This window comes from Sinocyclocheilus anshuiensis, unplaced genomic scaffold (assembly GCF_001515605.1).
Source record: "Sinocyclocheilus anshuiensis isolate Anshui unplaced genomic scaffold, SAMN03320099.WGS_v1.1 scaffold1305, whole genome shotgun sequence".
Taxonomy (NCBI): Eukaryota; Metazoa; Chordata; class Actinopteri; order Cypriniformes; family Cyprinidae; genus Sinocyclocheilus; species Sinocyclocheilus anshuiensis.
Genome location: NW_015552694.1, coordinates 152921 through 166310, shown reverse-complemented (window position 1 = coordinate 166310; position 13390 = coordinate 152921). Strand labels below are relative to the sequence as shown.

The 13390-nt window shown below is 38.1% G+C and overlaps 1 protein-coding gene across 1 annotated transcript in view; it reads right to left on the bottom strand.

Moving 5' to 3' along the window:
• LOC107667661 (vang-like protein 1) overlaps positions 1 to 13390 on the bottom strand; it is a 92734-nt gene continuing 79344 nt past the window's right edge. Inside the window, exons 6-9 of the mRNA XM_016459388.1 lie at positions 9095 to 9228; positions 3330 to 3480; positions 2314 to 2548; positions 1 to 316 (exon numbers count right to left, since the gene is read on the bottom strand). Coding sequence (XP_016314874.1) covers positions 56 to 316; positions 2314 to 2548; positions 3330 to 3480; positions 9095 to 9228 — 781 coding nt within the window. The 3' untranslated portion in view covers positions 1 to 55. The remainder of the gene's footprint in view (positions 317 to 2313; positions 2549 to 3329; positions 3481 to 9094; positions 9229 to 13390) is intronic.

Here is a 13390-nt window from a genome sequence, read left to right as displayed (position 1 = left end):
TCAAACAAAAATACATCCCAGAAGAAAATAAGTTTTTGCTGAAAAAAAAAAATCTCTAAACTGAAGTCTCAGACTGCAGTCGAAGCACAAACTTGTGTGACTTTGGGTCGATGAATTCTTCAGCAAGCTGAATATAAGGTATCTTTTTGGTAGTGACCACTAGGCTAAAGTCAATGCATTTGAGCAGAAAAATGGTCCCATCTTTTAGACCACTGGTAACTGAGGCTTCGCTGATAAGGGTCCACTGCCTAGCAAGCCAGCGGTCCTTTCCATACTGCAGTGTAGGGCCTGTGGTCAGATAACTCTCCAAAAATGCCTGAGAAACAAAAATACACAGCACTTCAGCATTACAATCATCTAACATTAGACACAAGTTAAAGGGGTCATATGATGCGATTTCAATTTTTCCTTTCTCTTTGGAGTGTTACAAGCTCTTGGTGCATAAAGAAGATCTGTAAAGTTGCAAAGACTAAAGTCTCAAATCCAAAGAGATATTCTTTATAAAAGTTAAGAGTCAGCCACACCTACCTAAAACGGCTCGTTCTAACACGCCCCCACATATCTACGTCACTATGTGGAAATATTAGCATAATGCCTTCCGGACGCTCCTTCGTCGAAATCGCCGGCTGCGCCGTTCTCAAGCCCACCGGCCATTTCATTACACCAAATACACAAAATAATGTTCTTTTTAGCAGCATCATATGACCCCTTTAATGAGAGTTTGAGCAATAATGAGTCAAGCAAACATATCTTTGACTCCACTAAAAGTTCCACTGACTTGTACTGAAACCTGGCACATTGTATCAGTCTTAAGCCCTATTCGGACGGTAATTGTTTCTCAGTGGGAAGTAAATGATTTTCACCATTTACAGGGGGTAGTTGGTGATTTTAATACCGTCGGAATCCAGGATGTCTGTGTTTTTCTCTCACCACCCCCATAAAAATCCCCGGCCGAATTACCTACTGTTTTTTGACAAACACCAAGTTCGTGTGGTAATTTAATTGCTGTCCGAATCCACATCTCTGAGTTTACGAGAAGAAATTGATTCAAAATTCAGTGTTTAAACGCTTTTTGAGCACTCCCGAACACCGTAAGGTAACGTTGTAGCCTACTTCAGTGTAATTTGCATACATATTTAGCCTATTTCTGAAATGCTGGAAAGTATTTAAAATAACAATACTTCATAACTGCTCCACCACAGCGACTGGGAGCAGAAAGAGAAGAAAAGCACGTAAACATTCAAAATGGCTCTTTATTGTGGCAGCAGCAGGTATGCAATAGCATTTTAAAATGTGTATTATAAAAATATATATATCGCGTATAATTATATACAACTATAGCACGTCTATTTTGCTATTTTTAAACAGGAGATTTAAAAATTCAAATAATAAATAGGATTATATATGATAAAATATGCTTGGAATAATAAGAATACATTTTACATAATAATAAGTATTTTTAAATTCATTTTACACAATAATAAGAATAAATCTGTAAATAAAATTCATTTTATTTACAGCAGACAATCATGTGACTGGCCACGTGAGCAGCACGTTCCCAGGTTCGTAGGATCACAGAACTCGCTCCTCCACTGTGAATAGATCTCCATCCGAGTCCACGAGTTTTATCACTGAGGTGAGATGTAAATTTATTTTTACAGACGTCCAAATGAGAAACAATTACCGTCCGAATCGGGCTTTAATCAATACATATTGCATTCTAGATTCTGCTCAATCATGGCATACTGCTATCAAATATTTGTGCATTATGAGAGCAAAACTATATTTTTCTAGTTTTATGTATCTCGTAGCACTCACATAATAATACCTGAATAAACTTAATGTCTAAAGCTGCATCTAAAAGCTTAGAAAGTTGACTTGTTCCCTTGCTGCTCTATCAGACAATGACTTTGCAGGCGGTGTTTGCGGATGAAGGTGCCTCACGAAACTGATTTCAGACAGACTTTAGAAGCAGCATAATAGTTTAATGATTTAAAACAAAACAGTATAGGTTTGGTGATAACTTTCAGGCACTCTATATTTTTAAGCTCAACTGTCATGGAATGGAACGTGCAGGATTGTGCCATATCATAGGCAGCAAAGGATACATTAATGCTGCCTTCAAAAATCGATCAGATGAAAGGACATGACATCATCATTGGATTCGGACATGCCTGGTTGCCTTCCTATCTCCGTATGCTGCCAGACTTTATTGTAAAATGAACCCCTTCAAGATTATACATGATCACCCTGTCTGGGATTATTTTGCGATAAAAACCACCTGACTGGGATTCTCACTGTCAGTGGCCTCACCTTGGGTGTCATGTTGTTTGTGATGCAGAAGGCTAAGTGCTGCTGTATGCTCTCCATACTGTGGAGGTGCTGTTGTCTGGTGGTACGGAGGTATTTCTGCAGTGCTCGGGCCATGGAAGGGAAGATGGCTTGAGCCGCTTCACGTGGGTCCATCACGTCACCAGATGCCTTCTTCTGCTCCTCCTCTTGCATGCGACAAATGTGTGTAAATGCCTCCTCCACTGCTACCACCAGCCTGGGAAAGAAAGGTTGTCGTCACACAGTCCAGATTCAAAATTCCTCTAGTTTCACAATCTTTCAGTTCTCTAGAGCAGTGATTCTCAAAGTGTGGGGCACTGTAAACTGGGGAATGCAGTAGACTTACACTAAGTACACTGTACACTGCAATTATTTGTTATTGACAATTATTGACATGTTCCTGGATCAACATCTTTTGTTGATCCTGAATCAACATTACTGTCCAAAAATATAGACTAAACCCAATCCATACCCCTAAACCTAACCCTGGTCCCTACCCATAATTTATTCCTAAAAACAGTGTGAAATGATAGCTGATTAACAAGGGTGTAGAAGCACCTAACCCTGATCGTAAGCCTAAAACAGATATTTCCTTAAAAGTTATCCCTCAATTCTGATTGGTTAATTGGAATGTTGTTCCAGGATCAACAAGGATGTTGATCCAGGAACATGTTGTACTTGGTGAAATCACAGTCACCATTATGTTATGTGCTTATGTAAACTCACATTCTCATGTGAGTCAGATTTGAATAGGGGGACAAAAATGTACTGCCCTGCTATTTTAAAAAGCAGAGTCACCAAACACATGAGAACCTCTGCTCTAAAGTAATGTAATGTGAATGTGTAATGCAATCTTTTGTCTGATTTAATCACTATTAGAAATTATCCCATTTCATTTTGAGAATCTATTTTTATCATGATTCATTCATGCTGAATACTTTATAAGTAAAATTATTTGCCAAATATCTATCTAAATCTCTACACCAAAGTTCTCTCACCTAGCCCTGCGTTTGCGGACACGTCTCTGATGTTCGGCCTCTTCGTAGTAGAGTTCGTTATGACTGCTGTCTCTGCGGCGGGCAGCAGCAGCAATCATTGCTCGAGACTGAGACTGGGCTATACCAGCAGCTGCATTATTCCCTCCTGGACCTGACCATGATGGGACACACATGCATTGAGACTGTTTAGTCAAGTCAAGTCATCTTGATTTGTATAGCGCTTTTTACATTTACAGATTGTGGCAGCTTCACAGTGATGAACAAGAAAAAAAGCAGAATCAATTATGGAAACTCAACTATGGAGACAGTTCAGATTCTGCTGTAAAGCAGTTCTAAAAGACAGCGCTGCCATTGCTCAGTTCAATACAAGTCAGTTTAGTGTTGGTTCAGTTCAAATCAATAACAGTGTGAATTTGTGAATTTAAAGAAAGGCAACAATGTTGTTATTCAGCTTTAGTCATTTCAATGTTGATTCAGCTCAGTTCGATAACAGTGTTGATGTTGCAAGATGTGATTCAGATGTGGAGCAGCTCCACAGAAGACAATAGTTCAACTTGATTCAATTCAGGTGTTTGTTCTCATCTGGTGGTGTCAGTTCAATAGGTTTATGCTGAACCATGTAGTCTGTATGAGAAGTTACTGTGTAGAGAGGTTTTTGATTAGAACAATATAAAAATGCACTTCGGTCATTTAATTTTTTTTCAGTGCACTGATCCTGGTAATACTGATACTGAGTAACAAGGTTTGTGTCAGTAATGATAAGTGCAGATCGAAGAAGTGGAGACTGTGCTATAGTGACATTTACCAATCAAGCTGTGGTCTGACTGGAAATATCTTGTGGCTTGTAATATATGGCCAGTTTTCATGCCTGGCAGCAAGTCACTGACATGTTTCCCCCAATTTTTTTCTTAAGTTTCAATGCAAAACTGGTATGAATGATTTATTCACGATTTCAGTTTGTTCCACACACAAATCTTTCATACTGCTTTCAAAGTCTTGGATTACTGAGCACAAGCTGCGTGGATTACTGTACACTGCTTTTGCGTACTTGTTAAAGCTTGAAAGCTTCACCACCATTCATTGTGACTGCATGAAAAAATGCTACCAGTAGACTTCTTCCTTTGTATTCCACAGAAGAAAAAGTCATGTGGATTTGGAATGAAATAAGAGTGAATAAATATGACATAAGTTCCATTTTGGGATGAACTATGCCTTTAAAATTCCTTCACATTACTCACTATTTTTAAGTTATTCAAATCCAGCCTCTCTTGTGTCTAGATGTTAAAAGTCTGTTCCCATATTCATCTATGGAAACTTCAAAGATAATATTTTGTGCATGTAATAAATATGCAGCTGGTTAATATGCAGCAGAATCTGTGTCTACCTGATTTAAGGCTATTTTCTATATTAAGATATCAATATAAGAAAAGTGGTTGTCAGGTAAGCTTCATTCATAACGCTTCCCCCGTTGCAAGCCTGCCATGTGCATTCTGTAAACTGTCCGGGTACTGCACTGCTCTCGCATTTGACTTCCACAATCTCTGTTCCGACATCACGTTGTTAACAAACATTTACAAAATCGATTTTTTAAATTTTGATTGCGGCAGGCTTGGGCACTCTGTCTGCCGTGGGCTCTGGCGTCTTGTCCATGGAAAGTGTGGGAGGTGGCTGGCTGGGCTTTGGGTCTGGAGTGGGGCTGGTCAAGCCTTCCACAGTGGAGATGGCGAATGGAGATCTGCAACTCACCAGCACCCATTCCACCAACGTGGCAAAATCCTCTGGAGGACCAACACGAGGCAGAAGTGCCTTTGTGCACAGGGTGCGATCCGGGTAGTTAGTGTGGCACGTCAGTTGCAGAAATCCACAAGTGTGGTCCTCGAGAAACTGCTGCTCCTGCTCTAAGCATAGCAGCTAGATGGGTGGTATATCCATATTAGTTTTGGTTCCATCTTGTTTTATGTTACGGTGGCTGCAAATAAGCGCACAACGATAGAGAATCCAAATAGAACAATCTTTAATAACAAACACTCGGGCATACCTAGGAAACAGCTCAGGGAAACACAACCACAAACATTAACGAGAACGAACCATGAACAGTAGGAACTTAGGGCTTAAAGGGTTAGTTCACCCAAAAATGAAAATTCTGTCATTAATTACTCATCCTCATGTCGTTTCAAACCCGTAAGACCTTCGTTCATCTTCGGAACACAAATTAAGATATTTTTGATGGAATCTGAGAGCTGTCTGACCCTGCATAGACAGCAATACAACTGAAATGTTCCCAAGTCCAGAAACGTAGCAAGGAGATCTGTAAAATAATCCATGTGACATCAGTGGTTCATCCGCAATTATACGAAGCTACGAGAATACTTTTTGTGCGCAAAAGGAAAAAAAATGACGACTTTATTCAACAATTTGTCTCCTCCACGTCACCCTGTAGCGCAGTTTTGGAGAGTATCCGCTGGACATAAACAGCGTATGCTGTTCTGTGTCAGCTGTGTCACGCCGGATCTGTTTCCTACGTTGTTGTGATTTGATCTGAACAGAAACAGCGTATCCGTGTGACGCATCTGACTCAGAACAGCACACGCTGTTTATGTCCAGTGGATACTCTCCAAAATTGCGCTACAGGGTGACGCGGAGGAGACGAATTGTTGAATAAAGTCGTTTTTTTTTCCTTTTGCGCACAAAAAGTATTCTCATAGCTTCTTAGAATTACGGTTGAACCCCTGATGTCACATGGATTATTTTACCAGTCTCCTTGCTACGTTTCTGGACTTGGGAACATTTCAATTGTATTGCTGTCTATGCAGGGTCAGACAGCTCTCAGATTCCATCAAAAATATCTTAATTTGTGTTCCGAAGATGAACGAAGGTCTTACGGGTTTGAAACGACATGAGGGTGAGTAATTAATGACAGAATTTTCATTTTTGGGTGAACTATCCCTTTAAATTCACAATGAGAGATAATTGACAGAACTAGGAACAAGTGAGGAACTAATAAACAACTATGTAAACAACCATGGAAAGATGTACAATGAAGAATAACTTCTAATTTACAAATCAAGCAAATTTGTGACTGATTATGTGAGTTTTTTTGTACAATAGGTCAGCTTTCCTTGCTTGAATGCACATACTGTTTTAAAACATTTTCAAATCAAGTTAGATAACATGATTTATATTTTTTTTATGTAAAAGCAAACGCGAGACATTCTAAATAAAATAAATTCTAAATTCTAACATTTCTGTTCATTTTTCAGGTTAACTCTCAAATTTTTATGCTGATAATAATTTATAATGGAAAAAATATATACACTGCTTAAAAAGATGAAGGGGACACCTAAATCACACATTGGATGAATAATTTTCATATATAATAAATTACTTGCACCTCAGAGCGAGCAGACAAAACACAATAAATATGGTCATTGCTTTTGGAGGTGGATGCCTCCTGTTTGGGAATGCACGCCAAAATTTCGATAATATTTCCACAAAATTCATGAAAAAAACTGGAGAGCTAAAGAAGGGTTTGGAAAGAGTTTGTTAATTGAATCATGCTAATCAAAATGCAAGAGTATATAAACAGCTGTTTAGCTCGATAATGTAAAAGTACATAATTCCATCACCACCCAACTCCTGACAGATTTCATGACTGATTTCACTTCTGAGTAATTCAGGGAAATTTTTAGAGTTGAATCTTAAGCACAAGCCCTCTATCTTGGACAGCAAGTCACATCTGTTTACTCAATCAGTACTTAATAAGTACATCTTTAGTTACTTTTTTACTTATGCAGTCTTAAGGCCTTGACACACCAAACCGACAACAAAGAACTGGCGGTGATGAAAGCCGACTGTGTTGTCACCTCGCACCACATGTGTCTGGGATAAAAAGTTGTGTTTAAACACTGCAAAGACTACAGCCAAAGGCCAAATAGCATGTACATTCTGTGCCTGTGTGAGAGGAAATAACTGTATATATCAGCAGGTGGCAGTAGTCTGTATTCGTCATTAAAAAAGAGAAAGCGAAACTAGGACTGCCGATATACAAACCCTGAACAAAGCAGCATTTGTATACCATTCTGAATAAGAATCATGTTGATCACTTTCTTCATTCCAGATGGCCATGTGGCCTGAAAATATACGCAAATTCATATGTTCAGGAAAGATGACATAAAATTAGAAGAGCTTCTGTGTGCGTCCTCTTGACTTTATTTGCTTTTGTTTTTCTTCTCATGCACTGGTTCGCTAAGCTGAGCAGCCAATCAGAGTGATCTCTATCACCGACTGCTCAATGCCATTTCAACCATGTTCAATTGGCCAAAAATCCCACAAGGGTCCAACTTGTGCTGACGTTTTGAAAAACGCTGCAAAAACTGAGCTGACAAACCTTTTATGACAGCTGACTGACTGCTTGGTATGTCACGGTCTTTATCAGATGCCAGGATGAAGTTTCATTAAACGCCTGTTACCTTGAACAACCCTACAAACTAATGATAGTACAACCCAGTCATTTCCAATGCAGGATAGAATGGAATTGTTTGTGGGCATGTTGGAATGTGTGTCTGGTCAAGTACAAGGAGACATGCAGGAAGACATACAGATCAAAGTCAAAAAGAAGTGTGAAAAAAAGTGTATGACTTGAAATGTGCTGTATTTTTGGATTTTTTTGTGGAAACCAGTGTGAGAGTTTTCTCTGAGAAAACTCACTAAATACTAAAAAGCACAGCAGCCAAAATCACACAAAGAAGAGCAGATTGCACTAGAGTGGTAAATTATTCAGCACATATATTTGATTGCCTCAGTCAAACTGCAATCGTATTCCACGCTGGAACTGTTTCTATCTCATATATAAAATCTCTGCTACCATTCTTTAATTACCTTTTTTTCCAGGTGATTGTCACTAAAATTTCAGGTGTGAAACAGGCAATTGCTTTAGAACTACTGTGCATATGAAGCACTGCTTTTTCCTTATACAGTAATTGTATCAAAACTGTGGCAATGATATATTTATCCATGTACGTACAATGTACATATGTGGGTGACTTTGGGAACTTTTTGTCCCCCAGGATGATTACTATATTTCAATTGGTTCTAATGTAAAAGCATAGATTACAAACGCTGACTTAATTATATTCATGACTTTAAAAATGTGGCTGTAACTAAGTCCGACACAAAGTAATGTCATTCTAAACATTTAGCTGTAGAAGTGCAGACATGTATGTACACACTCTTGTAAAAGCATCAGCTGCTATTGGTGACTAATTACAAATAGCTTATCTAAAACCTGGGGGATCTGAAATAACTAGTTCTGTGCAGTTTCTAGGGAAATATGTGACTTCACTGGTGCAGACAAACAAATAATATATAAACAAAATTCTTACAAAAATTCCACTTTGGTGCCCAGAAAACATGTGCTCATTCATCAGTGATTACTGTGCAGCAACAAAGTGTTTTGGGCCAAAATAAAGGGACAGTTTAATGATCCACTTACTGTCCAAAAGGTAAGCTTTCAGTTTAAATTTGAAAGACTGTTAGGCAGGGACACAAAACCAGAGAAGATAAGTGTTAACAACAGCATCATCTTCAGTGGTCACAAACAATTCATCACAACATCACTTCAGTACCACTGGTACAGTCATGTCAAAGTCAACAAAGCTCTGAGATCTGATTTAAAATCACTGAACTGGAAAAGCATTTGACAGGCAAAACACATTTTCCGAGCAAATGGAAATGATTCCTGTATACTCGAGTGGTTGTGAACTCACCATCCACGTTGTAGACTTTGAGGCCTGCCAGGTGTTTGGCGGTGCGGGACTTGGAAGCTGTTAGCATCGCAGGGTTATGGACAGGGAAGTCTTTGTAGTAGTTCTCTAAGATAACCACTGCTGCCCTCTGGATGCTACACATGGAAAAGACCAGAAGAGGAAGTCAAGTGAGGTCAAGTCACATTTATTTATATAGCACTTTATACAATACAGATTGTTTCAAAGCAGGTTACAGGAATAAACAGGACAATAATGATTCAATGATGGATGATAAAGCAGCTCTAAAAAATAGTGTCATTATTCGACTGTGGTCAGTTCAGTGTTGATTCAGATTCCTTCAATAACTGTGTAAAGAAAGAATAGTGTGGAGTTAATATTAATAGTGGCTTTATATTATTAAAATGATTTTACATGAGGAATTATATGCTCCTATAGAGGACAACTTACTGTTACCTCGTTTTAATGAAAAATATAGTTAACCTACATGGAGAGTTCATCTAAGTCAGGGCTGTCCAAACTCGGTCCTGGAGGGCCGGTGTCCTGCAGAGTTTAGCTCCAACTTGCCTCAACACACCTGACTGGAAGTTTCTATGCCTAGTAAGAGCTTGATTAGCTGGTTCAGGTGTGTTTAATTAGGGTTGGAGCTAAACTCTGCAGGACACCGGCCCTCCAGGACCGAGTTTGGACAGCCCTGATCTAAGTGAACATATAATCTATGTGCAAAACAACATCTAGATCTCTGATTCACTGACAACAATGTCTGTCAGTGATTTGACTCGCAGAGATCCAAGCACTGATACTGTTGTGTTTTTAGGAATAAAAACATGATATTTACACACATTTTGTTTTGGGGTTATAGTGGTTAACGGTGCAAAACTGTAATTCACCACTGTCATATTTGAGTATCCAGGTACCTCCAGGTTTTCCTTTCAAGAGTATTTTAACTGTGACTTATAGTTTTATTTTGCGTTATTATCTGAGAGTTGTTGTTGAGAGTTATCCGTGATTAATATTGATTTATTAATTTATTGTTGAGTCTGTTGGATCATATTTTGGGATATATCCAGCACTATTTTGTTGGAAAAAGGATAACAGAACAGTTGATTACACTTGAAATAAAATGTTATAAATGTTACATGTTTATTTCTAAAATGTTTGGAGTTTAATTAAAAAAAGACTTTAAATATTGTATACATTAATAAAAACTGTATAAAATATGCTGTATTAAGAACTGTATTCATCCGAAATCAAGTAAATCATGTAAACACAGTGGTTATATAGTGGTGTATTTTACTGCCTTTTACAGGATTTAAGTTTGTCTGGAAATATGAACCCAAGTATGAGATAAAAAAGCTAGTATTCCTATTTAAAAAAACTAGCATAAATCAACCCATTATTATGGGTTAAATACAGTGGTGGACAGTAACGGAGTAGTTTTAATTCGTTACTATATCAACAACAAAAATATATCTTGACTCCATATAGTGGTTATTTTGGGAAAATCCCAGGTATTTTGAGCAGTAGGATTATAAAAAATATGTGCCGATATAAAATTAAATTAAGTAGCCTATATAAAATTGCAAAATAAATCTATCTATCAGTACTTTTTTACTTAAGTACATAAAAAATCGAGTACTTTTGTACTTTCACTCGAGTAAAATTGAAAAAGGAGTACTTTTACTTTTACTGGAGTAATATTTTATTATATGTATCTGTACTTTTACTCAAGTACTTGATTTGTGTACTTCGTCCACCACTGGTTAAATACAAAGACCCAAAAGGTTGGGTTTGTCCATATTTTACTTATCTGTGGTTTGCAAAACACCCCAAATTGGGTTACTTTCAATCCAATGGTTTTTAAAGTGCAATAATATGTGTTTGAGTTTTGCTGCTGTGGGTCTCTAAGTGTTAAGTATGTCATTCAGAAACATTAGTCAAACAAAACAGACTTTTCAAACTGTAGACGTTATACAAATGCAATGCTGCTTTACTGGAATTCATGTGTGCTTTGGGTGTATGCCAGAGAGAAACATAGTAATATGGTGTTGTTCATGTCTCCCAGACAGAAGAGAAAATTACACACTTGGCCTCAAATCAGGATAACAGACTCCACTAGCTGCTAAGTGTGAGTGTGTTTGGGTCACTCAATATGGCGACAGTTATACTGGGGCCAGATGCCTCAGCCAGAAGCTTGTGTGATTTGTTAAGCCATGCTAACCTGATTGTAGTGAGCTTGTGCTTGATCACGGCATGTGTTTCCTATTTACATACATGCTACAGATGCTCTACTGTCCACCCTGAGGATAAGCAGACACCTCACTACACAATAGACACTCAGAAGGAGAGAAAATAAAAGGGAGAGGTGGCCTACTTCTTTTCAGAAACAGGTTTTTGTGCCATTGGCACTTGCTAAGTGTTTTAGGATCTCTCCTTTTCCAGCTGATCTGGGACTAGGGTTGCAATGATTTTAGGATGTCAGTATGAATACAAACAAGCTATTGGGTCCACGGAGGTATGCAATTATGAAAACATAGCAGCATCCATGCCAGACACGTAACAAGAGACACAGATGCCTGAGTTCCAGCTCTTATAATCATGACAAAGTGGAGCAGAATAGAAACACCAGGAAGAACTTGAATTTAATAACATTAGAGGGAAAAGGGATCAATGAGTATATCTGAAAAGATCTGTATGATTGGTGGATTTGGCATAGATATATTGGAGTTGGAAATGATTAGCAATTATATTTGCAGACAAGAAAAAAGAAGGAAAAAGAGGATACGAATTTGAAAAGAAATAGGGAGACACAAAACAGAACAAACCTCAGAATCACTTTAAGTCTTACTGGTATTGAGTAATGGAACTTTGAACACACTGAAAAAGGAAAAAAAACATTCCGCTTACATTTTTTTTGTAAACAGATGCCTGCAGATGACTATAGCTGGGAGATATTAGCAGGAAAACACAATGGGATCACAGCATGAAGCCTTGTTGGCGGTCTGACAAAGACACTGATTGTACCTGCTGTGTTGATTGTATCTTAAAATGGTCATCATTTGAATCACAAGAATCTCAGCTTTCAAAAGATATGTGACATGTTTAGCTTTTTTTTTTTTTTTTTGAGTTGTTGTATGTCACGAAGTTAACCCTTAAAAACACGCAGTATACCGCGGGAAGTACAGTGGAACGCTAACAGTTAACCAAAAAAATGAAAATTTTGTCATCATCTACTCAACCTCATGTTGTTCCAAACTTGTATGCACTTTTTTCACAAAATAATGTATTTTGAAGAACATTAAGGAACATCATTTACTAAAACTGACTTTAATTTTATGGAGGAAAAAAACTGAGACCATTCATCTTTTGTGCTCCACAGAAGAAAGAAATGCACACAGGTTTGATTCTTGTTCACTTTTTTTTCCACATTTCTGCACATTCTTATTCTCAAATATTTTGACCCTCAATGAGACATCACATAATAGAGAGAGAGAAGTGGTGATTGCAGCCTAAAACTAAACCTACACTGAAAACAAATGGCATTTGAGTGACCCGTCATAGCAACAATCTGGAGCAATGACTGAATCTAGCTTTGGGTGTGAGTGCACAGAAAACAGTATGTGAGTACAAGTTTTTGTGCTTGAACAGTTTTTGTGCTTGAATCATTTGAATGCTTATACTGAACTTCCGTGACAAGTCAAAAAGCATTAAGTAGAACTGTATTTACCTTGGCATAGTTGAATAATAACAGTTCTGTACAAGGAAATGACATACCGTGAGCCTCAAACACCATTGTTTCCTCCTTCTTATGTAAATCTCGTGCATGCAAAAGACCACTGAAAAATAGATGAATCAGAACATAACACTGACTGTGACGTTACAGTCGGGATCACTAATAGTTACGCCCCCAACATTTGCATATACCCGCCCATGTTCTATGCCAGCCGCCAGCCGAACCTGCACAGCCGAATCATCAGAAGTTCTGCAGGTATTGTGAAGAAACAAGCAAGGATAATAGCGAAAATGTCAGATCATGGAAATAAATGTTATGTTCCAGGCTGTGCAGGGGATGTGATGTGCAGGGATGGGTTGGTGTCTGTATTAAAAAAGGCACGGAAAACAAATAACGCGAGTTCTAATAAAATAACACGAGCCACTAAAAGGACATGGTTAGCTGCTTGCTAGCAGTAGCCTGTTACATTACAGTACATAAGATTTCACTTACTACATAAACAGAGTAAGGAGAGATGACTGAGGACGATGGCGAATGATTTGCAGATCCTCAGTACCACTGACAAA